The 24,095-nt window shown below is 43.4% G+C and overlaps 2 protein-coding genes across 7 annotated transcripts in view; one reads left to right on the forward strand and one right to left on the reverse strand.

Moving 5' to 3' along the window:
* The window catches only part of ACER2 (alkaline ceramidase 2), a 529,013-nt gene that overhangs the window by 463,805 nt on the left and 41,113 nt on the right, over positions 1 to 24,095 (reverse strand). The gene's annotated exons all lie outside the window — the stretch shown is intronic.
* The window catches only part of SLC24A2 (solute carrier family 24 member 2), an 87,822-nt gene that overhangs the window by 56,880 nt on the left and 6,847 nt on the right, over positions 1 to 24,095 (forward strand). For 3 of the 5 annotated variants that reach the window (XM_083593377.1, XM_083593379.1, XM_083593378.1), the window contains 4 exons: positions 9,366 to 9,416; positions 13,969 to 14,064; positions 15,690 to 15,778; positions 22,874 to 23,002. In XM_083593377.1, the coding sequence (XP_083449503.1) occupies positions 9,366 to 9,416; positions 13,969 to 14,064; positions 15,690 to 15,778; positions 22,874 to 23,002 (365 nt within the window). The remainder of the gene's footprint in view (positions 1 to 9,365; positions 9,417 to 13,968; positions 14,065 to 15,689; positions 15,779 to 22,873; positions 23,003 to 24,095) is intronic. The other 2 variants (XM_083593380.1, XM_083593381.1) reach the window with 1 other exon arrangement.

Raw genomic sequence — 24,095 nt, forward strand, 5'->3', positions numbered from 1 at the left:
GGGCCCCATTAGCTAAAGTTTCAGGTTAACTACGGACCTCCAGAACGAATTAAGTACTTAACCTGAGGTACCACTGTACAGAACAATTTAGAACCGGAATCACAAATCAAAGCAGACACAGAACAAAATGACCCAGAAACAGATCTGATTTTATTATTATTTTTAAAAAATCAGATTCATATACAGGGTGAATCTTGAGACATGTGCAAACCTCTAGTGAATGCTGTTAATAATTAGTAATAATAAATGTATGGCAAGAGTAGACATATGCTGCTAAACAGGATACCATGAAAAGCTTCACAATCCAAAATGCATTTCAAATTTTAAAGACATCGATATGCCACTGCTTTTTCATCTGTTGTACTAATAATAGCATTAACATAGGACATTTATTAAGGATTAAAGTATTCCTCAAGCCATTAAGATATCGTGGGTAATTGTTTGTCTTCTGGGAATCTAAAGCATTCATAAAGTGCTTTAGAGTGTTCAAAACGCTTCGCAAACATTAATTTGTACAAAAAAGGGAGGCACGATTATCTCCATATTACAGATACAGAGAGAGGGACTGAGAGATAATGGCTTGCTTAAGAAAATGAGCTTTATTTGTATCTGTCTCACCCTTCACTACTACATTTACAGGCAGCTGACATCTTATGACTATAAACAAACATAATAAAATTATGACAATAGATAAAAACTACAACAGTAAACCAAACATTAAAACTAGGAATTTCCTGATTTGTAGCTCATTCTCGTACAGCGCAAGCCTATGCCTATTTATGCAGAACTAAGTCCCACAGTGCTCAATGGAACTTACATCCAGGAAAAGCGTGTAAAAAAATTGTGTCCTTAGCTACTATGCTATATCAGGACTTCACTTGATTCTTAAGTCCTTTTAATCCACTGGCAATATTTAAACTTTGCAAGAAATTTGCAGGATAAGTTATTGCATCTTAAAGCATTTTTTTAAAAAAAAATTGTAAAAAGAACCATATAAATATGTGATTATTTAAGTATACTTTCACCCCATTCCGTCTTATTCCCCAAACTTACAAATGTGTACAGGTAACTTTAATCTTACGCTTATTTTACTTATGCAGTTGCAATTTTGTGCAGGTGAGCAGAGGAAACCCAGTCTCCATTTATTTGTTTCCCCACAGGCAACTGTACCAAGCTCCTATTGCAGCACCCCAGGTGTTGGGCTTTGGCAGGTGTGGTGTAGCGGTTAAGAGCGGTGGACTCGTAATCTGGTGAACCGGGTTCGCTTCCCCGCTCCTCCACATGCAGCTGCTGGGTGACCTTGGGCTGGTCACACTTCTTTGAAGTCTCTCAGCCCCACTCACCTCACAGAGTGTTTGTTGTGGGGGAGGAAGGGAAAGGAGATTGTTAGCCGCTTTGAGACTCCTTAGGGTAGTGATAAAGCGGGATATCAAATCCAAACTCCTCTTCTTCTTCTTCTTCTTCTTCTTCTTCTTCTTCTTCGAGCCCACTGGCCTCTGTCCCCAAGCTGGGCAGGTGCTTACTAGGCTTTGGGAAGGAGGAGGGAGGACTCAAGGACTCTGCCAGAGTCCTCACACCTGCTTCCCAAAGCCAGGCAAGCACTTACTGAATTTTGTTAAGGCGGCAGGAGGGCTTCAGGACCTTGTCAGAGTGGAGTGTTTTTTCAACTTTCAAATTCCAAAAATGTGGGGTGCTAAAAAGTTGTAACATCGCCACTTCCAGGGAGGAAAGGTGGCGGACTAGTCATGGACTGCTGACACTCCTGTCGGCAGAGATAATTATGTTGTGATTGAGATAACCAAGGTATGAAGCTTGGTTACCAAAACTCCCTTTTGAGGTAAGGGAGTTCAGCAATGAGCATCACATGTTCAGAAGAAGATGTTCATCATGCCAGAGACTGAAGCTTTCGGGAGTGGAGGATCATCTATGGAGAGGAACAGTCATTGGGCCCATGCACCACATAATGGCCCTTAAATTAGGCCATCGGGTCAACGAAACCTCCTTCTTTTCGCTACTACTAAGATTGGAAGTAAATATGAGTTTTATTTTCTGTCTGTCAGTTAATTAGCACCCAGAAAGGAAGTGGGCTGCGGGGGGTGGGGCGGCGGCAGTGGCAAAAAAAAAAAGCACTAATTAACAGGCTAGAAAATAAATCAAAAATCTTAAATTAATTACTATCAACTTCGAAAGAATACAGCTTATAAGATAGACCTGAATCTGCTTTCAATCTTCACTTTGTATTGCTTGTAAATCTCCATCTTGTATGTTCTGTGTTGGCTACGGAAACGAATCTGAAAAGGAATGCTTACGAAGACACAAGTTCCTGGAAAAGGAGACTGCCAAGGGGGAGAGTAATAGGACCCAGTATGGCAAAGGCAATGCTGAATGCTTCACCAATAGTTTATATCATACGATGGTTGCAGAACGAACAGCTGACAGTTAAGAGCTGAGATGTGTAGAACGTTAGAGAGATTGGATGAGATATGCTTCAGACTAAGAATGCACAAGACATGTGGGAAAAGATGTGTTTATATATCTGCCTGAACATGTGCAAACTTCTAGTGAATATTGTTAATAATCAGTAATAATAAATGTATGGCAAGAATATACTCCTAAACAGGATACAGTGGTACCTCAGGTTACATACGCTTCAGGTTGCATACACTTCAGGTTACAGACTCCGCTAACCCAGAAATAGTGCTTCAGGTTAAGAACTTTGCTTCAGGATGAGAACAGAAATCGTGCTCCGGCGGCGCGGCAGCAGCAGGAGGCCCCCATTAGCTAAAGTGGTCCTTCAGGTTAAGAACTGTTTCAGGTTAAGAATGGACCTCCAGAATGAATTAAGTACTTAACCTGAGGTACCACTGTACTTTAAAAAGCTGTACAATCCAAAATGCATTTCATTTTTTAAAGAAATCGATATGCCACTGCTTTTTCACCTATTATGCTAATAATAGCATTAACCTAGGGCACTTATTAAGGATTTAAAGTATTCCCCAGACCATTATCCTGGGTAATTGTTTGTCTTCTGAGAATCTGAAGCATCCATAAAGCTTGGTTTGTTTTCCAACTGCTCGTGCCTCATACCTCTGTAACTTGGCGAGAAACCAGGAAGGAGTGGCTGAATGACTCGAGGTTAAGCAAGCCTGGTGGGTTTGGGCATAACGCCAAACCATAGTTGAAAGAAACCACAGGCTAAACAAACCATAGCTTACTCACTCAGGGGCTGATTCTGCTTAATGTATTTGCAGAAATTCTGAGGTATCAGAATCTGAAACAAAGTGACTAATAATCCTAGACTAGTGAATCTGTTTAGGCTTAGATTGGAGACTCAGATAACACACCCTTCAGATCCCTAGCTGTGCCAATATGTTGTGCACTTATGGCCTTGATTTCTTCTTTCCTACTCTTGCGTTTGCTAGCGTGTACCTTCCTTCCTTCCTATTAATATCTTTTCTGTCAATGGGAAAATCTGATTACAAAATACTGGGTATTGCTTACGTGTTCTTTTCCATTCTTTGATTTGAGGCATGTTGTGCAACAACCCCTCTCCCTTCCGTCCTTTCAAAAACCACTTCAGATCGCAATATGTAATCCTTTGCATTCCACCCCGCCGTCCCCAGTTAATTTATGATACTTATTTCATTTCTCCTAGTCTCTTTCTTTTAATAAATTCCTTCCCTGAACACCTCCTCTTCTTTCCTCCTCCTTGATTATTATATCCATCTGAGATTCTCCTGGTACCTTCCTCAAACTTCCACTTGGCAGGCACTATTATTTTCCTTAAATGAGCAATGTTAAGGACAAAGTCTCTTCCCAGGGTCCCAAATAATAAATAATAATAATAAATTTTATTTATATCCCGCCCTCCCCAGCCGAAGCCGGGCTCAGGGCGGCTAACAACAATCAAATAATCAAACAATCAAATAAACCAACATTCTAAAAATATTTCATTATAAAAATTAATTAAAATCAAGTTGATGGCAACCATTAAGCAAAATTCTGTGCAGGTTGCCAGAGGAGGGAGTCAGGCTGCGCCCTGACCAAAGGCCTGGTGGAACAACTCTGTCTTGCAGGCCCTGCAGAAAGATGTCAGGTCCCGCAGGGCCCTAGTCTCTTGTGACAGAGCGTTCCACCAGATTGGAGCCGCAGCCGAGAAGGCCCTGGCTCTAGTTGAGGCCAGCCTAACCTCTCTGAGGCCTGGGACCTTCAGGATGTTTTTATTTGCAGACCGTAGGTTTCTTTGTGGGGCATACCAGGAGAGGCGGTCCCGTAGGTACGAGGGTCCTAGGCCATATAGGGCTTTAAAGGTTAAAACCAGCACCTTAAACCTGATCCTGTACTCCACCGGGAGCCAGTGCAGCTGGTATAGTACCGGATGAATGTGGTCTCGCAGCGAAGACCCCATAAGGAATCTCGCCGCAGCATTCTGCACCCGCTGGAGTTTCTGGGTCAGTCTCAAGGGCAGCCCCACGTACAGCGAGTTACAATAATCCAGTCTGGAGGTGACCGTCGCATGGATCACAGTGGCTAGGTCAGGGCGAGAGAGATAAGGGGCCAACTGCTTAGCTTGGCGGAGATGAAAAAATGCCGCCTTTGTTATAGCTGTAATCTGCGCCTCCATAGAGAGGGAGGTATCGAAGATTACACCCAAACACTTAACGGACGGTGCTGGCACTAATTGCACCCCCGCAAGAGATGGGAGTTGCCCCCTCAATCCCATATCGTCCCGTCCCAGCCAGAGGACCTCTGTCTTCGAAGGATTTAACTTCAACCGGCTCCCACGTAACCATCCAGCCACAGCTTCCAGACATCTGGTCAGTGTGTCTGGGGCCGAGTCAGGATGGCCATCCATCAACAGATAGAGTTGGGTGTCATCGGCATACTGATGGCAACCCAGCCCAAAACTCCGAACAAGCTGGGCGAGGGGGCGCATAAAGAATGTCAGCTTAAGATAATGATTGTGGCTGCACCTCAAACCGCTGCTGCTCCCATTCAGAAGGAAGTGGGAAGAGTTGTTATGTCAGGGGACAGCAACCTAAGGCCCGTGGGCCACAAGTGGCCCGTGGGGGTCATTTTACCAGCCCAATTCAAAGTGTTGGTGCTGACCTTTAAAGCCCTAAACGGCCTCGGTCCTGTATACCTGAAGGAGCGTCTCCACCCCCATCGTTCAGCCCGGACACTGAGATCCAGCTCCAAGGGCCTTCTGGCGGTTCCCTCATTGCGAGAAGTGAGTTTACAGGGAACCAGACTGAGGGCATTCTCGGTAGTGGCGCCCACCCTGTGGAACGCCCTCCCTTCAGATGTGAAGGAAATAAGCAGCTATACTATCTTTAAAAGACATCTGAAGGGAGTTTTTCATATTTAACGCTGTACTGTTTTTAACACTTGATTGGGAGTCGCCCAGAGTGGCTGGGGAAACTCAGCCAGATGGGCGGGGTATAAATAATAAATTATTATTATTATTATTATTATATAGCCCATGAGCCGTCCACGGACCGAGCCGCCCGCTTGGCGAGTCACTGTACTAAACCGGTGCAGCACAGTGCAGGGACTCTCTTTTGCAGCGCCGAAAATCACGTCTGCGCAGGTGCAGATGCCAGAAATCGCAGGTGCGCTCGCTCATGTGCGCCCGCGATCCGGCCCACAGAGGGGGCTCCGCGGCAGCAAACCGGCCCAGGCAAAGTAAGCCTTGCTGACCCCTGTGTTATGTAGTCCTTTATACAGTGGTACCTCAGGTTACATACGCTTCAGGTTACATACGCTTCAGGTTACAGACTCCGCTAACGCAGAAATAGTGCTTCAGGTTAAGAACTTTGCTTCAGGATGAGAACAGAAATCGTGCTCCGGTGGCACGGCGGCAGCAGGAGGCCCCATTAGCTAAAGTGGTGCTTCAGGTTAAGAACAGTTTCAGTTCTTAACGGACCTCCGGAACGAATTAAGTACTTAACCTGAAGTACCATTGTACAGCTTTTAGATCAGGGGTCAGCAAGATTTACCTTGCCTGTGCCAGTTCACTCCAGCGGAGATCCCTCCGTGGGCTAGATCACGCATGTTTTGGCATCTCAGAATGCGCAGATGTGATTTCCGGCACCATGGAAGCGAGTCCCTGCACCGTGCTAAGCCAGTTTAGCGCAGCACGCGGATACTCACCGAGTGGGTGGCTCGGTTTGGGGGCAGTTTGTGGGCCAGTTAAACGACTCTCGTGGGCCACTTGTGGCTCATGGGCCTTAGGTTGCCTACCCCTGTTTTAGACAGAGCCATGTGTTATGAATGCTCCTCATTTCAACCTCACTCTGAATGCCATACGTTTGTCAGAATGCAATTGTGCTTAGAAATTCATTATATATTTGAAAGACAATTGTAATCAATTGACATCGCTTGTAGGGTTACAAGAAATTTTGTAAGGAGAACTATATGAATAATTGTGAAAGAAGACTAAGAAGGAGTTTATTTAGGATTTGGATTTCATAGCAATAACTATAATAATAAAATGCAAAATAGAAAGGAACCATCAGTTGAGGTTGATGGAAGTCCTAGGCTGTGATAACCAAAGTTTGTTACTGTTGTTTAAAATGGGATGTTATGTTTGGAAAACATGTGTAAAAACCAATAAAAATTATATTAAAACAAAACAAATCAGAATGCTATTGTGCTGGCATGCATTATGAATGCCAGTAGAAAAGCGAGCCATTTATTTGTTCTTGTAATAATAATAATAATAATAATTTATTATTTCTACCCTGCCCATCTGGCTGGGTTTCCTGAGCCACTCTGGGCGGCTTTCAACAGAACATTAAAAACAGAATAAAAACTTCAAACATAAAAAACTTCCTTAAACAGTGCTGCCTTCAGATGTCTTCTAAAAGTCATATAGTTGTTCATCTGTTTGACATCTGATGGGAGGGTGTTCCACAGGGCAGGGGCCACCACGGAGAAGGCCCTCTGCCTGGTTTCCTGTAAATTCGCTTCTTGCAGGGAGGGAATCGCCAGAAGACCCTCAGAGCTGGACCTCAGTGTCTGGGCTGAACATTGGGTTGGAGACAAATACACCAGTCCTCCTAAGGTGATGAATTGTGTAAGGTGGTTGGGAACCTGTTGCGGGAATATAATTGATATTGCCTGTGTCAATCACTTATGACAAGAGAATCACCCACCTCCCCCTTCACCATGACCACAAAATGTTAAGAGCTGATTTTTTTTTTATTTTTCAAAATTCTAAAATATAGAATTTTCTTTGTCAACTTTTAAAAACTTAAAGGACCTAACCTGAATGCAAAACTGCCTCTTTCTTCCCAAGTACCCTTTTAATTATGTTTTTGCTCTGTCCCTTTCCTACTGCAAATATCGCGGGTTAGGGAGCTAAGTGAAAATGGTTTTCTCATTAGGGAAGCCTTCTGAAGCAAGTCCTGTTTAACCGTTGTCATGGCACTGTTACTTTTTCATGCCTACCTGGCAGATAGAACCACGAGGTGTGTTTAGGGCATTCAGGTATCTTAGGCAAGTCAACTGAAAAATCACATTTCCCTAAAAACTCAACAACTTCCTGGTTTTTAACTTTTTGAAGTAAATGCCACGTAACTGTAAGTTCTGAACAGTGGCATAGAAAGCAAGAGACTGTCATTCTTAAATTGACTATACATTTTAGCCAGTACAGGAATGCACAGGTAAGATACATTTCAAATTTATCAGGAAACCAAATCCTCTACTTATTAGCAATTAAGATTGGAAAATCGTCACTGTTATCTTAGATCTAAACGTAAGAGAGAGATCAAGTGTTATGGAAACGTGACTGAACCCAGACCGTTTTTAGAAGAGAACATGCAATCGAAAGAGTTGACTAAAGAGCGAAATAATGGACCGTTGCTGCTATAATTACTTTCTAAGTGCTTCCATTAAAGCAGGGAGAATAACATCTGAAATTCTATTATTAGGTCTCTGCAAAGCTTCAGTTTTGGTAGTCGGTGATAAATGCTCAGAAATGGAATTACCGAAGGAGGACTAGAACATAATGATGGGGGGAATCACAGTGTTTCTAAAGAATTTGCCTTAATTTGTCATTATTTTGCGCCCCTACTTATCTCATGAATAATTTAAAAAGTCATTTTGAACAATTAACTCACCCCCAGGTATTAAAATGAGCTGATATTTCCAGTTCAGAATGGAACTTTCCCTTTGAACTTGGAGAGTTCCAACACTGTTTCCACCATTGATTTGCATCTTATATAATCTTAGCTTTACTGCATTGGTGCTACAAGATAATTCCACTTTGCAGAAGGCTTTTCCTTCTGTTTGACGAAGGGGTGAAGAAGCTCCCTGACTCAGATGTTTTCTTTGAAACATATGCTCAGCAATCGCAGCGCGACTGTAATGTGCATTTCTGAAGCATTCCTCTTTTAAGTTTTCAGTTTTACAATTACATCGTTTTCCATTCTTATACAGCAGTTCTTTTTGACTTCCCACCCAGTCTGCATGAAAAACAAAACGAAGTATATTTAGAGTATATCACATAAAAAGCCACAACCTAAATTAAATCACTAGAAGCCTTACGTGGCTCTCCCCATAGGAACCGACCTAGACTCTGTTCTTGTCATCCAAGGCCCTTCTCTATGTCCCCCCCCCCCCGAGAGGTTTAGAGGGTTAAACCATGAGAACAGGGCCTTTTCTGTGGTGGCTCCCAGTCTGTGTAATGCTTTCCCCAGAGAGGCTTGCCTGGCACCATCATTACATATCTTTAGGCTCCAGGCAAAGACATTCCTCTTTATCCAGGCCTTTGGCCATTAAATATCTATGGCCTGTTAAATGGGGAGGGTGGGCTGTTCTTACGATTATTTTATTATTATGCTGTGTATTATCATTTTTTTTATTATTATGCTGTGTAAATTGTGTTCTTAATTTTGTACACCACCCTGGGATTTTTGGATAAAAGGTGGTATAAAATTTAAAATAAATCAATAAAAAAAACTTCAATCGTATCCCAATAAACATTAAATAGGCTTTCACCGGAACATGTTCTTAGGCATCTTGCAGACTATTGATGCTAAATAAATCGTAGCATAAAATCGTAGTTTACAAAAGAAGATTCTCAGAAGGTGAAACTTAAAACGTAACCCTAGAAGAGAAAATGTAATTTCTAGTGACACCCCAAAACGTACTGTGTTTTGTGCTCCAACCAACCTATCCAAGATGCCTACGTTAACTACAGAAGCAATTTTCATAAATACGTCTCATTTTGACAAGCTGTGCTTCCCTACTCTGCAGAAAGATTATTGCTGTGAATTTTATTGAGAATGTGTGAAAGCATGTTGATTACTTTGAATGTCTGCTGCTCCCTTATCTCTGTGTCTTTTACTATGATGTTGTAGAGCTTGGATCATATGGAAAGCTAAAATATTATGACACAATGACTGAAGAAGGTAAGAAATATTTTGGAATTTTTGTCTCAGCATTTTTTAATACTCTTTTTTCAAAAAAAACTACTGTGATTACTTTTCTTCTTCTTCTTCTTGGGTTTTTTTTTTCAGTTCCTCTTTGCATGATTTCACTGACATAGCGTGATGTGCTACCATACTTCTTAACGTTTTTATCAACTCGCATTTGCTGTTTCTTTTTTTATTGCCATACAGCAAATCAGTTTTGCTTTAACATAGCACACACTTCCACCGATCGACACTTTCAAAACTTTGTTCTTCGTGCAAACCTGATCATGTCCACAGCAAGCCCTACTGAGTTCAGTGGGACCCACTCCCATCTAAGTGTGTAAGAAGACCGCTGTCTAAATGTGCCTAGATTTATTAACACAAGACACAATGAGACTTGTTAATCACACTTCTCATTTCAGATATAGCAAGGCTAGGAGGTGACCTTTTGATTTTGCAAACACCTACGTCCAAATCGTTCAGAGCTTCATCAAAATATTTGGCTAATTGATGTGAGTGTTTTCATCGAGGTTAGGTGTTGTGCAATCCACATTAACAACTGAGATATAGTTTACACCTGTGCAGCCATTTTAAAAATGTAAGCTATGCCAGTTAGCAGTTTGCTCCATCTTGTCAGCACACGCAGTCCTTATCCTTATCACACTGAGAGCCAGTGTGGTGTAGTGGTTAAGAGCGATAGACTCGTAATCTGGTGAACCGGGTTTGATTCCCTGCTCCTCCACCTGCAGCTGCTGGGTGACCTTGGGCTAGTCACACTTCTCTGAAGTCTCTCAGCCCCACTCACCTCACAGAGTGTTTGTTGTGGGGGAGGAAGGGAAAGGAGAATGTTAGCCGCTTTGAGACTCCTTTGGGTAGTGATAAAGCGGAATATCAAATCCAAAGTCGTTGTCTTCTTCTTCTTATCCAAAGTTTTTGATGGACAAATGAGAGATGGGTGATGCTACTATCGTCTCCTCCCCATGGCTGAACCAAAGGTGGAACTGCACTGAGAGTTCTTGCAATCCTAATGCAGGGAGGGGGCAATTGCAAGGAAGAATCCATGGAAGGAAGTGAGGCACTTTCCTCTTCCCTCTCTCACTAATTTGGTGCTGAATGGATCTCGAACGGGAAGTAAGATTGGCATTTTGCCACAAACTATGTCCATTGTTGGACGCGGGTGGTGCTGTGGGTGAATCGGATGACAGAGGCAAAGACAAATTCTCCTTGTAGCTCGTGACTCCTGAGCTCTTAGGGCTCCTGTAGCACTGGAAAGTGGGACGTGGGTGGTACTGTGGGTTAAACCACAGAGCCTAGGACTTGCCGATCAGAAGGTCGGCGGTTCAAATCCCCGCGACGGGGTGAGCTCCCGTTGCTCGGTCCCTGCTCCTGCCAAACCAGCAGCTCGAAAGCATGTCAAAGTGCAAGCAGATAAATAGGTACCGCTCCAGAGGGAAGGTAAACGGTGTTTTCGTCTGCTGCTCTGGTTCGCCAGAAGCGGCTTAGTCATGCTGGCCACATGACCCGGAAGCTGTACGCCGGCTCCCTCGGCCAGTAAAGCGAGATGAGCGCCACAACCCCAGAGTCAGCCACGACTAGACCTAATGGTCAGGGGTCCCTTTACCTTTACCTTTAGCACTGGAAAAGTCTGTTGTGTGGATGGGGCTGGCTTTTCAATGCTTCTGGACTTCAGCTCTCAACAGACACAGTCAGCATGGCCAGTGGTCAGTGATGGTGGGATTTTAGATTAACAATGTCAGGTTCCCCTCCCTTGCTCTCTTGAGTGTCATGCTAAGCGGCTGAAATGAGCACTTTCCCCATTATGGCCCTGGCAGTCAGTACAACCACTGGCTTTGCTGGGGGGTAGGAATAACTGCCTGTTCATGAGTCCCTCTGGCTGCAAGAGGAACAGGTATGATCTTGCAATAGGACCCTGCCAATAGGACCAGATTGTAAATAGCCTTTTCTGTTTGTGTGCCTCTTCTGATGACTCCATAATCGATCTGTATCCATTTTTCTACTCATATGCAGATTTGTACTCTTTACCATGTGAGGTTTTGTACCTATTATTTTAGATTTGCGTTTTCCACTGCATTAGAATGAACTAACTAATGAACAGATGACATCTCATTAATCGGTTCTTCATTTCTCTTTGTAAGCGCTCTTTATATAGTCTGGCTTTTGTTTCTTGAAGCACCCATTGATCTCGCTATTACATTACCATATGTTGTATTAAATGCTCCTGTTTTCAAGCTGTGCCATGTGTTGCAAGTGCATTCTTCTGTGTCAAACCAGTACCAACTTTCAAATACATCCATCGGCCACTGCAAACATCAAATATTAAAAATGCTTCGGGATGGATGAATCTTGCCGCTGGAGAGACGAATTTTATTGGTGTCCATCAATTGCCATGTTTATCTTTTATTTGATTACATGATTATATCCAAGCTTTATGCCTTCATAGATAACCTTCTATGTTCTTAGTCCCAGTTTTTGTTGCTTCTCTGCATCCAGCTATCTTCTGCTCTCCAAAAGCCTTTCAGAAAACCACAAAGGTTACATTTTTAGAAACTAATCTGATCTCAGGAAGGTCTTTTGAGGGGGGCAAAAACCATTGTTGTCTGCATCTCAGAAACATAATGAAAAGGGAAATAGAAAAATATTTCTCTTCCACCATTTCCCCACAAATATTTGGTATTTCCCGCTGCCTACTGCCTACCATTATATTTGAGCTATATCCTTAAATCACTCCACTACTAATTGAAAAGCAATAGTTAAGATGAATACCGGAAGTCCGTGCTGTGGGCTGATCCCAGTTATAGCTGGAGACACAATCATGTGCTCTCCCCACCCCCAGGCAAAGGAGTTGAATGCAGTTGTAAAAACAGATTGCTGCTTAGGGTACATACATTCATTTTTTTACTTTCACCTCTTCTAGGCTTTTCATTGTTAGCAAATATGCCAAGCTTTTTTGTCCAAAGAAAACAACAGAGCAAAACAAATACGTATATCCATCACGGGAAGTATCCTGGTTTGTGCAAAAGACAGGTTCTTATTGTCAGATAAAATGGGAAACTGGTTTGCTGCAAACTCTGGGTTGTTTTACTACATTAAATTTGAATCAGACACTGGTCCATGATGTTCGCTCAGCCAGTTCCTGCTCATTATCAAAATTCATTATCAATACAGAGGAAAATATATTGTAGCATAATTACAAATGTCATGCAGTTAGGTCTTTGAGTTGCATAAAGGTCTTATTGGGTTAAAGTATTTTATTGATTAATTGATAAGTAAATAGTGTATGATTTGTTGGCTGCATTTTATTGTTTGTGTTTTAGTGTTTCATATGTGTCTTAAAACTGTTGTATACTACCTTGAGATTCTCAGAGGAAGACAAAAGAAACATTTTAATTAATTCCCCCCTCCAGTTCCTCTCCATCTCCCTTGTGGTACAACACCTCTATCTGTTACAGAGGGTTGGGGGATCCTCTGGAAAAGATTTTGGGGTCGGTGGGTGGGCTATAGGGGAAGGAGAGGAGCAGGAAGTCTCATTGCTCATGCAGAAGTCAGTTGTGCAGTCAGACAGATATCATTGGTATTCACCCCTATATTTACTAGGTGGGCTCTAGCTTGAGAATGATTTTGCCACAATTAATGCATTAGTCTATGGCCTGCCACAGGTCTCTTAGGCTGCAATCCATTTAATTTAGTGAGATCTAGTGTAAACTTGCATAGGACTGAGCTGTTAGTTGTCTCTTCTGGAATTTGTCTCCTAGGAATGGGGGGAAAAGGCGAAGCATAGCAGCCATCCTATTAATAAAAGTTGGTGTTAATTCTGACAGGTTTCTTAATTCAGTGTTAATTGAAACCAAATCCATGTGCCCCCTTGGTCCAAGGTGCTATCTCTCAGCCTTGCAGGAGCTTCTGATGATACAAATACACACGCAATACTAAGCCACCATTTTGCAGCTATTCAAGTTGGAAGATATACCGTATTTTTCGCCCCATAGGACGCACCGGCCCATAGGACGCACCTAGTTTTTTGGGGGGGAAATAAAGAAAAAAAATTATTTCCCCCACCCCAGGTGCGGGGCTGGGGCGGGGGAAGCCCGAGTTTCCCCTGACCCCAGCCCCGAGAACAGGCTGCTATCCGCAAGCCGTGGGAGAGCTGTGCGAAGTCGCGCAGCTCTCCCACGGCTAGCGGAGGGCTGCGCGAAACCCGAAGCTTGGGGCGTGCTGAGCTCAGCACGCCCCAAGCTTCTGGGTGCAGGCAAGCTCTCCGCTAGCCATGGGAGAGCTGCGTGTCTCACGGCTAGCGGATAGCTTCCTGACCCCCCCTCGCTCTCCAGGCTTCAGCGAAAGCCTGCATTTGCCCCATAGGACGCACACACATTTCCCCTTCATTTTTGGAGGGGAAATAGTGCGTCCTATAGGGCGAAAAATACGGTAAGTTCAGCTTACTGTTTCACGGTGCAAGAAGCTGAGGCAGTAACAGGAATCTGCCACCTCCGATAGCTGTGCTTTAACAAATGTGTTTTTTTCTTTCTTTCAGGAAAGTTCAAAGAAAGGGCATCTATTCTTCATAAGATGGCCAAAAAGTGTCAGGTGGAGGACGGTGAAAAACGGAATGGAAGTGCTAATCATGCCGGTAGGCAAAACTTAATAATATTTAATTATTTCGTTTGCAGATATGTGAATAGATAGATAGATAATTTATTACGGTCAAAGACCAGCTCACATAACATAACACAATAAAAACAGCGTTCATAAAGATAAAATATACAATCGGAGCAGATTGCAGCATTAGCTCATGAGTTAAAATTGAGATCTATACATACACCCGTACAACTGAGATTTGGGCTACCATAAAAAAAATTGACCCTGAGGCGCCCCAAAGGGGAACTTCAGCATTTCCCTAGTAAGCTATTTTATTCTAGAGGACGATCTGTGCCTACAAATCTGGGCGCGGAATCTGGCTGCCAGCCAGGTTGTTTTATGATCTTTGCCTAAGAGGAGAGAATTAAATATGTGAATAGAAATGCATTTTTTTAAAAATTGAGGTAATACCTATATATTTATAGTATAATTGCAAAATAGCATTTGCTTTTTTTTGTTGCAAAGAAACCTGCAGCTGTTCTGTACAAGATGGATGCGTCTGGCATTCTCGTCTGTCTTCCAGTGCAGATAGGTTTCCCTGTGTGAAGCCCTTGGCTTCTTGGTATATGTGGTGCAACTGTGTTCGCCAAGTTGAAAGCAGAAGTGAAGAACAAGCTTTCCTTCTGCAACATCTTTTTTTCCATGCTTGGTTTTATTTAAGCTTAGATCAGCAGTGGGGAACAGCAGCCCACCGGCCTAATTAGGCCTAGCAAGCCATTTCCCAAACCAGAACTACCTGCCCACGTGATGTGTGATGCAGTGACAGTGAACCCCTTTGAAGGTATCACCTGACATCATACTAGAATCAGCTGGTTGACTGCTGGGCAGTCCCACTCAGCCAGTTCCCCTCCCCTCCCCTGGCTTAGATAATCCTCTGTGATCACACAGGCTAATGGTGGTCAACAAGTTGGCTCATTTGCAACCCACCAGCTGATACACCGTGTCTGTCCCCCAATTAAGGGATAGCCCCGCATCCCTCATCCACATTCTTCTAGAGACTGGCTAGGAGTCAGAGAATATACTGCAGAATAAGCGGTGCCTTTTATGCCTTCCTCCTTCACCTGTTCATGAGTCTTTAAATTGTGGTGTGTGTGAATAGCCCAGGTTTATCCTGGTCAGGTCTAGCACAACGGAAACTAGGAGAATCCCAAAGCACTGCAAATTCTTCCTCTCTTGCAACATAAATGCTTATGTATGAGCAAATCACAGAGCTTCTCTCTGCCAGTTTCATCTCCTGAGCAGTTCCACCTGAGGTCCTGGGAGTTGGCCGTGTCTGTAAGAGGCAGATGCACGATAAGAGACTAATCCGCTCTGGGTGAGCAGCTGTGTAAACAAGGAGGTGATTAATTAATAGACTTGATATTGGAGCAAAGAAGGTAAAGATTACAAAGATATTATATTAAACTGTTAGCATTCGGTTTGACTCTCCTTTAAATGCCACTGGCTTCAGTAGGTTTAAGCCAGATGATTTTTGTCTCAGACTAACTCTTATATCAGCTAATTAAATACCAGTGCTTAACTGTTCAATGAGTTTACAGATTAATGGTTGAAAAGTAACTGATATGTTCTGAGTTTTGCTTTCGTTTTGTTTTTTTTAATTTCTGGAATATGCTTCAGGTGCCCCAAACACTGCAAAAGTCGAAGTTGAAGTGACACCACCAAATGACGGAGCTATGCAAAATGGAACGGCTGTTGGAGCAGTAGAGGTTGGTATCTTATTCTTTCCCCTTCTTCCCCCGTCTCCTCCATCCCTATTTATGCATGATTTCGTGATGCACAGGAAGTACCATAAAAGGGGAACGAGTTTCATAAAATTATGGAAGACTGGAGAGAGAGAGGGAGGGAGAGAGAGAGAGAAAGAGAGAGAGACTCTTCTTCTTTTCTTCTTCTTCTTCCTCCTCTTCTCCCTCCTCACAAGAATTCAGTCCTCCACAGGTATAGCTAGTTATCATACGGTGTTTGTGAATTGCATGGACACAAGCTGTAGTGTTGGCCACTTGGTTTGATCACTTGGCCATTAGCTTTATGCCCTCCTCACACACCCCTTAGAAACATCCAGCTGGTCACTGTTGTAAACAGAATTATGGGTGTAGGCCACGGATGGGAAAGTTGTGGCCTTCCAGATGTTGCCAGACTTTGGTGCCTGTCCTCGCTAACAAAGGACTATGCTGGCTCATCTTCCTCATCCCTGGACAAAGTGGACCTTTGGTCCATTTCAGTAGCACCCTTATGTTTTCACCGTACCAAGTCTGTAGGCCCAGGGTGGGGGAAGCTTACCGCCTATCAAGATATAACCTATATGCGAGAACGATCACCTTGGAGATTTAAAAAAGCCCAGTGGTTTCACATAAGCTGATGCAGCAGCCGTGCCGTGTGATACGTGGCAAACTGGCTCTCCAAAACTTCTGAGTGAACATTTTTCTCAAGGTTGGGCCAAAGTCAGCGATGTTTCCTTCCAGGGTGCATTTCTCACGCTTGCCTAGGGAACTGCATTCAGATCACCTGGTTCCATTAATAGAGATTCTTTCCTTGCGCTGAGCAAAACATTTCCTCCCAAGACTGCAGCCTGTCAGCTGTGATTAACTGGATTCATAAAAGGGACACACTTGTGAGTGCTGCAACCTAACCCGCATTCTCTCGTTTTATTTTATTTCTCATTATTTATAAGATTTTTATTAATACATTACAATAAAAAAGATTAATCTAAAAGAAAAGAAGGATACAAAGCCCTCTTTCACAGGTAAATCTTAACTTGACTAACACAAGTTTTGACCCAGAATGAGTTTTTGACAAATGGATTCCCACTTTCAAGACTTCATAATTAGAGTCATAGCAAATATACCGTATTTTTCGCTCCATAGGGCGCACTGGACCATAGGGTGCACCTAGTTTTTAGGGGGGGAAATAAAGAAAAAAAAATCCATCCCGCTGGCTGTCTTGGCTTCCTCTTTAGTCACGCACAACCTCTCCAGCCGGGAGAGGCTGCGCGCGGCTTCGGGCTCCCCCTGACCCCAGCCCCCAGAACAGGTCCAGGAGTGGAGGCAAGGTTGTGCAGCCTTGCCCCCACTCCCGGACCTGTTCTGGGGGCTGGGGGAGCGCTCTGAAGGTTTGCGGATAGCTGCCTAAAGCCTGGGGAGCACAGTGGAAGTTGGCACTGCGCTCCCTGGGCTTCAGGCTGCAGGCTGCTATCCGCAAGCCTTCGGAGCCCGGCGGGAACTCCCGCTGCGCTCCGAAGGCTTGCAGATAGCTTCCTGAAGCCTGGAGAGCGAGAGGGGTCAGTGCGCACCGACCCCTCTCGCTCTCCAGGCTTCAGCGAAAGCCTGCATTCGCTCCATAGGACGCACACACATTTCCCCTTCATTTTTGGAGGGGAAAAGGTGCGTCCTATAGAGCGAAAAAAACGGTACCTGTGGCTCCACCTATTGATGTGCCTGAATAGTCTTGAAATAATTTCAGCTTTTAAACAATGCTGTCTTCAAAGCAGACAGACAAAAAAACAAAACAAAGTGCAGTGATTTAATTTTCCATATGAATATTGTTTTGTTATCTTCTTGTTTACATTAGGTATCACCCAGGACTTTAATTTCAGTTAAGCACTTTGATTTCACTGGGAGACATTTGAGCATCTGTTCTACTCTCCCGTTGAATCACCAGGATTTAAGACTGCTTAGTTTGGCCTGGATCTTGCCCTTTGTCTAACAAGGAAGTGTTTTCTTTAAGCACAGGGGGGAAAACACAAAAGGGTCTAGAACTGAACGAATTAATTTGGAAGTCTTTATCCTTCCTGTCACTCAGGCCTCAGAAATTATTCAGGAAGAACAGAGGCACAAGGAAGCACAACTGCATCTCATAGAATATTCTATGTACAGTCGTTGTTGTCTAGCGTTTTCTAAGCCCACTGGAAAATCCTGCAGAGTCAGGAAGTCTTGTTTTCAAAAGCAAAGTGCTATGTCTGCCTTATTTTGAATAAACTGTAAAGAGAAGGGACCTGAATTTTTGCAAGTCCATACAACTGGATCAAACCATGCTATCCTCTGCCAGTTCTGCAAAAGAAGAAATCAACAAAAATCTGGCGTCAGAAATGGCAACATTTAGAAACCAGTGGGTGAGCCTTTTAATTTCCTAGAATGCTCCACTTTTTATATGAATGTTGGAGTTCCCTGTCAGAGGAATTTCAGAGGGAGAACAGCGTGTCAGATAGCTGGATTGAGACTAATCAAGAATTTTGATTCCATTCATTTAAGCTGCACTAGATACCATGTTTTCCTGTCCAAGTATAGCTGTTAATTGACATAGTAAAACTCTGGTGCTGGTGCTATCAGCAATTGCTGTTCCGTATTTTAAGCTTTACACAGAGTTGTGGACATTGTCATGTATCCCCCAGCTGAGATTCTAGGCCATGAAAACTTATTTCACTGACAGCCCAAACCTGTACATGTTTACTTAGAAGTAAGCACCACTGAGTTCTTTGGGACTTACGTACAGGTGAGGGAACACAGGATTAAAGCCTTAATCTGCTGGTCTTTCAGTAACCTTGCCAAGCTGACACAGCTGCCCAATGGCAGATGCTGAACTACTTGTTACACTACTTAACTCAGGCCAAGAAAATCTTGCAAGCGTGTTCCTCATAGCTTCTACTAATCTGAGAGTAGTGTACTTTGCAACCATTTATATTTCATAGAGTAGCAATGCACTCTATTTCATTTCCGATAAACAAAAGCTACCACTCGTTTTCCAAAGAAAAGGCCATGTATTGCTGTATATTTTCTTGCTGCTAGCATTAGAATGTTATGTTCTATAGCTTGGCACTGAGTATGTTTGATTTTTTAAAAGGCCAAAAGTACTACAGGAGCCACTCGCTAAAAAAATTAGACTGCCTATGGAAGATCATCTGGAAATTTTATATACCTTTTAAAAGCACCGTTCCCCTGTTAGTTAAACAGTTAAGCAAGTTCAGCTGTAATTGTTCTAACCTGTGACTTCCCTAAAAATAACATTCACTTTCACATTAACATCTCCTCCCACTCAGGCGTGTTCCTTTTTTACCAGTTTCTATGGAAACCAAATCAGAAATATATGTATAGTATGCGCGCATGCCTGCCATGGCAAAGACAACTTCTAGTCAAAAGGGGCAAACTTAAGTCCATATTGTTTTCTCTGTGATTAGTAAACAGCTTTATAGAATGACTGTGGCAAAGTGGGTTTTGCTTGATACATCAGAGGGATAACACAGGATTTATTCATTTCAGGAAAAGTTCCTCTCTGGAGTGTTTTGTCTCCTTGCAATGCATACTGGGCCACTTTTGTCAAAATAGCTTGACTTTTAACTATGAATAGTTGGCCATTTCTCCCTATCCCATTATTCCTTGGGATTATTGAATGTTTCTAACGAGATAAACAGCTTTTGGGGGAGTGTAAAGTGAGAACATGCATTTAGATGGTGTGGTTCTGTATAATTATCTCTCTTCAACTCATGGGTTGCAGTTCTGCTCCTAAAGTGTATCACATCTGTGTCATCAGCACTGCAACCATTGGTCATTTAAAGTTTTTTAAGGAGAATGAACAGACAGAAGCAGAGCAAAGGTGAAACACGTTACTCCGAAACATGGTTAATACCAACGAAGTACTGTATTTTTCGCTCTATAGGACACACTCTATAGGAGCGAATGCAGGCTCCTTGGCTTCAGCGATAGCAACGCGAAGCCTCTGAAGCGCAGAGGGAGTGCTCCCTCCGCGCTCCGGATGCTACGCGTCGCTTTCGCTGAAGCCTGGAGAGCGAGAGCGGTCAGTGTGCACCGCCCCCTCTCGCTCTCCAGGCTTCAGGGATAGCCACCTGAAGCCTTTGGAGCGCAGCGGGAACTCGCGCTGCGCTCCGAAGGCTTCAGGTTCCTTTTGCTGAAGCTGGGAGAGCAAGACTCTCCTGGCTTCAGCAGAGAGGGAGAGCTGCGCAGCGCCCCTTCAGTGAAGCGGGAGGAGAAATGGAAGGGTCTCCGTTTCTCCTGCTGCTTCGCTGAAGGGGTACTGAGCAGAGAGGGGGAGAATTTTTTTTTCTTGTTCTCCCCCTCTAAAACAAGGTGCATCCTATGGTCGGTTGTGTCCTATAGAGCGAAAAACACGGTAGGCAAGGAGTGGATTATCACAGGAAAGGCTGGGAGCAGTAGACCATCTCAACTTTACAAACCAGTATAATTACAGAGACTTTGGTACTGGACTTTAATTTCCCTTTGCTGGGTTGATCTACATAAGCAATTTTTGACTGCTTTTGGGTGGCCCCTGCTCCTCTAATAGTTGTGTAGCAGAGAGTGAGACTTGTCATCATCATCATTATCATCATCACTTTTAATTTGTATACCGCCTTTCTATCTTACAATACTCAAGGCGGTTTATAAGCTGAAGAAACAAAGAATGTACACCTTATAACAATCTAATGCAATTCAAAAATGTGATAATGAAACAGCTTTAAAATAAGCAATCTACATCAAATAAAGTAACATTCAACAATCATTAGAATAGTATAGAATAATAATATCAGCATATAAAAATTAAACAGAAACCCACTCTTAACAATTGCAATAAATAATTTCGAAACAACAATCAATAAAAAAGCGGCAAGCCACAGTGCATAAAATAATACAATACAAATTGAAAAACAGAAACTGGAGGGTGGGGCAAGGCAGGTGGAAGGCAAGTTGCATCAGCTGAAAATCCCTCTTCTGCACAACTATTAATGGTTCAGGAGCCCTGTCCTCATTTTCCCCTGGCCAGCCAGACTGTGAGCTCAGATCACTGGCAAGCAACCAATTCTGAGAGTAACCTCACGCAGACCACAGTCTCCGCGCAGGTGATTGACGCCTGTGGCAGCTAAGCCAGTTTCCCCCATAGTTCATTCAGCATTGGCAAGGTGAAGGAGTAGCTTATGCAACATGCAGATACGGAATAATGTGAAACACTCCACTTCAGGGGGGAATTGGAATAGTGCATTACGGCAAAAATTCACTTACAAAAATATTGGAGCCTGTGATGTTAACATGATGAAACAGCAACTAGACCTGCCTGAAAACAATTTGGAATAGGCTCCTTCGGGAGGTTGTGGACTCTCCTTCCTTGGAGATCTTCAAGCAGAGGTTGGGTGGCCATCTGTCAGGACTGCTTGAGCTGAGATTTCTGCGTTGCAGTGCATCAGAATAGATGATTCTTGGGGTCCCTTCCAATTGCACAGTTTGGTTATTTTATGCATAGTAAGGTAAACGGCGTTTCCCGTGAGCTGCTCTGGTTCACCAGAAGCGGCTTTGTCATGCTGGCCACATGACCCGGAAGCTGTCTGCGGACAAACGCCGGCTCCCTCGGCCAATAAAGCGAGATGAGCTCCGCAACCCCAGAATCGGTCATGACTGGACCTAATGGTCAGGGATCCCTTTACCTTTTTAACTGAGTCACGCTGATTCAAAATTGCAGCAAAGCTACTCGGTTCAGCAGGGCTGTTGCAAACTGCTGCTGCTGATAATGCAGGAAGACGGCAACATCATGGTTAATAATAATAATAATAATAATAATGACAACAACAACAATTTATTATTTATACCCCGCACATCTGGCTGGGTTTCCCCAGCCACTCTGGGCGGCTTCCAGCAAAACACTAAAATACAATAACCTATTAAACATTAAAAGCTTCCCTAAACAGGGCTGCCTTCAGATGTCTTCTAAAAGTCTGGTAGTTGTTTTTCTCTTTGACATCTGGTGGGACGGCGTTCCACAGGGCGGGTGCCACTACCGAGAAGGCCCTCTGCCTGGTTCCCTGTAACTTGACTTCTCGCAGCTAGGGAACCACCAGAAGGCCCTCGGCGCTGGACCTCAGTGTCCATGCTGAACGATGGGGGTGGAGATGCTCCTTCAGGTATACTGGACCGAGGCCATTTAGGGCTTTAAAGGTCAGCACCAACACTTTGAATTGTGCTTGGAAACATACTGAGAGCCAGTTTAAAGCAAGACTATTATGGACCAAAACACATGTTAAAGTATATCCTAATTGGGATTTAGCATTTCTGTAGCCTGTACAGGAATCCCATTTTCCCCATCATTAAAAGCCTTGCTGAGTTGTGTAGATTAAGAAATATTAAGTAGGTGCAAAGTTTTTACGGCTGAATTGTAACTGATTCTCCTGTCCGAACATTCTACGTAGTGAATAGCCTCTAGGCTAGAAAGTGAGTTTTCACAGTATAGGTGGTCCGCCCCCCGCCCATCCTTCGTGAGCACATGCAGCAATGAATGGGCTCTGCACTATTTATAGAACACAGAATCACACATTCTGGGCACATGCTCCATTTTTTCAAAGCACGTTTTTAGCCCTTATTGCTGAACATGAATGGGAAATGTTTGGTGAATGTTCAGGAGCTGGATGGGAAAGAGGAGGGATAAATTTTGATTATTCAGTGCTCTGTGAAGTTTTTTGCTGCTCCCCATTACTAGCAGAAGCAAAGCAAATTCACTAAAATAAGTTTCTGCTGCTTTGTCATCCAAAATCTGGGTTATATAATATTGCCAAAAAAAAGTATTTTTTTTTAAAAAGGAAATTCAGTGAAAAGTGTACATAGTTGGGACCCAAGACTGATTTGTAACTATTACCTTTCTTATATCACAAGATGCTAAAACTTGTGTAGTTTTTATGCTGATATTATTATTATTATTATTATTATTATTATTATTATTATTATTTACCACCCGGGCGGTGTGCAACATAAAAAGCACAAATTTCCGTTTTGCAGCCAAATTAACATTATCGCAATTTCTCTCCCTTGTAACAGGAAGAGGAGGATGAAGATCAGCCCCTCAGCCTGGCCTGGCCCGACACGCCCCGCAAACAGCTCACTTATCTGGCTATTCTTCCCATCGTTTTTCCATTATGGGCTACCCTGCCTGACGTCAGAAACCCTGTAAGCAGTGCCATGATTATTCCCTTTTTGTATAGGATTTGAAATATTGGGTATTGTCAGGGAACTGCCATCAGCTCAGAGGCGAGAGGGGGAAGAGCAGCTGGATTACAGAAAGCCTCCAAAGATCGTGGGGAACTTCCTCAGCGGAGGAAGGAAGCCACGCCTCTAGTGGGGGAGAGCTTCAGGGCTTGGAGGATGCAAGGCAGTGCCAGGACACCATGCCTGAGCAAAATGGGGAGGAGGGAGGTCCCCCTTTACCCAAGCCTTCCCTGCGCAGTAGGCTTCCGCGCAGAGAGGGGAGGCGTCGGCTGGGGGTCAAGAGACTACTCTGCTGGGGAAGTTTAAGAACCGCCCACTCTCAGATTCTGCTAGTGACTGAGCAAGACATAGAATTGAGACGTTCTGCACTGTAAATGTTTTGCACCAATAATAAAGCCTTTGAAAAGAGCAGTGAGGGACCTTGCCTGATCGCTCTCGAGCAACCACACTGATAGGCATAACAGGTATCTTCCTGTTTCAAAGTAGCAGATCTTCTCAAGATGTGTACAGTTGTTAGGGATCTGTAACTAAGTTCACGATCCCTTTGCCTCCCTTAAATTTCCTGGTGGAGAAAATACCCGGCAAGAGTTGCTGCGGGAAATGACATTTGGTTTGAGCCGTTCTTAACCTGGCAGACAATAGCTGTGAATATATTGCCATTTACCTATGTAAATATTTAATGGCAACCTATAAAATACGGCATGAATAGTCCTTTCATGTTGATCCCTGTGGCTGTTTCTTTAGATGTCTATTATCAGTACATATGCATAAGAAATAGTCCCCCTTGGATTATGCAGGCGCCCAACAGTTTGTGTATCCTTCAGTCCCCTCTTCTGCAGAAGTTTCTGTATTCATTTGGATAAAGTGTTTTCCATAATAGAATCAAGGGAGCACACCAGTTCTTTCCTGGAAAGAAATTCCGTTTTTTGTTTTTTGTTTTTTGTTTTTAATTTCAGTGGAGCTTCCTTCCATGCAAATATAAAAAGCTTCACAGCCTAAGATTGTGCATGTTTCGCTTCTCACCTTTAGAGCCAAGCAGCCTGCCCCTCCCAAG

This window comes from Podarcis filfolensis, assembly GCF_964270895.1.
Source record: "Podarcis filfolensis genome assembly, chromosome: 17".
In the NCBI taxonomy this organism is placed as follows: domain Eukaryota; kingdom Metazoa; phylum Chordata; class Lepidosauria; order Squamata; family Lacertidae; genus Podarcis; species Podarcis filfolensis.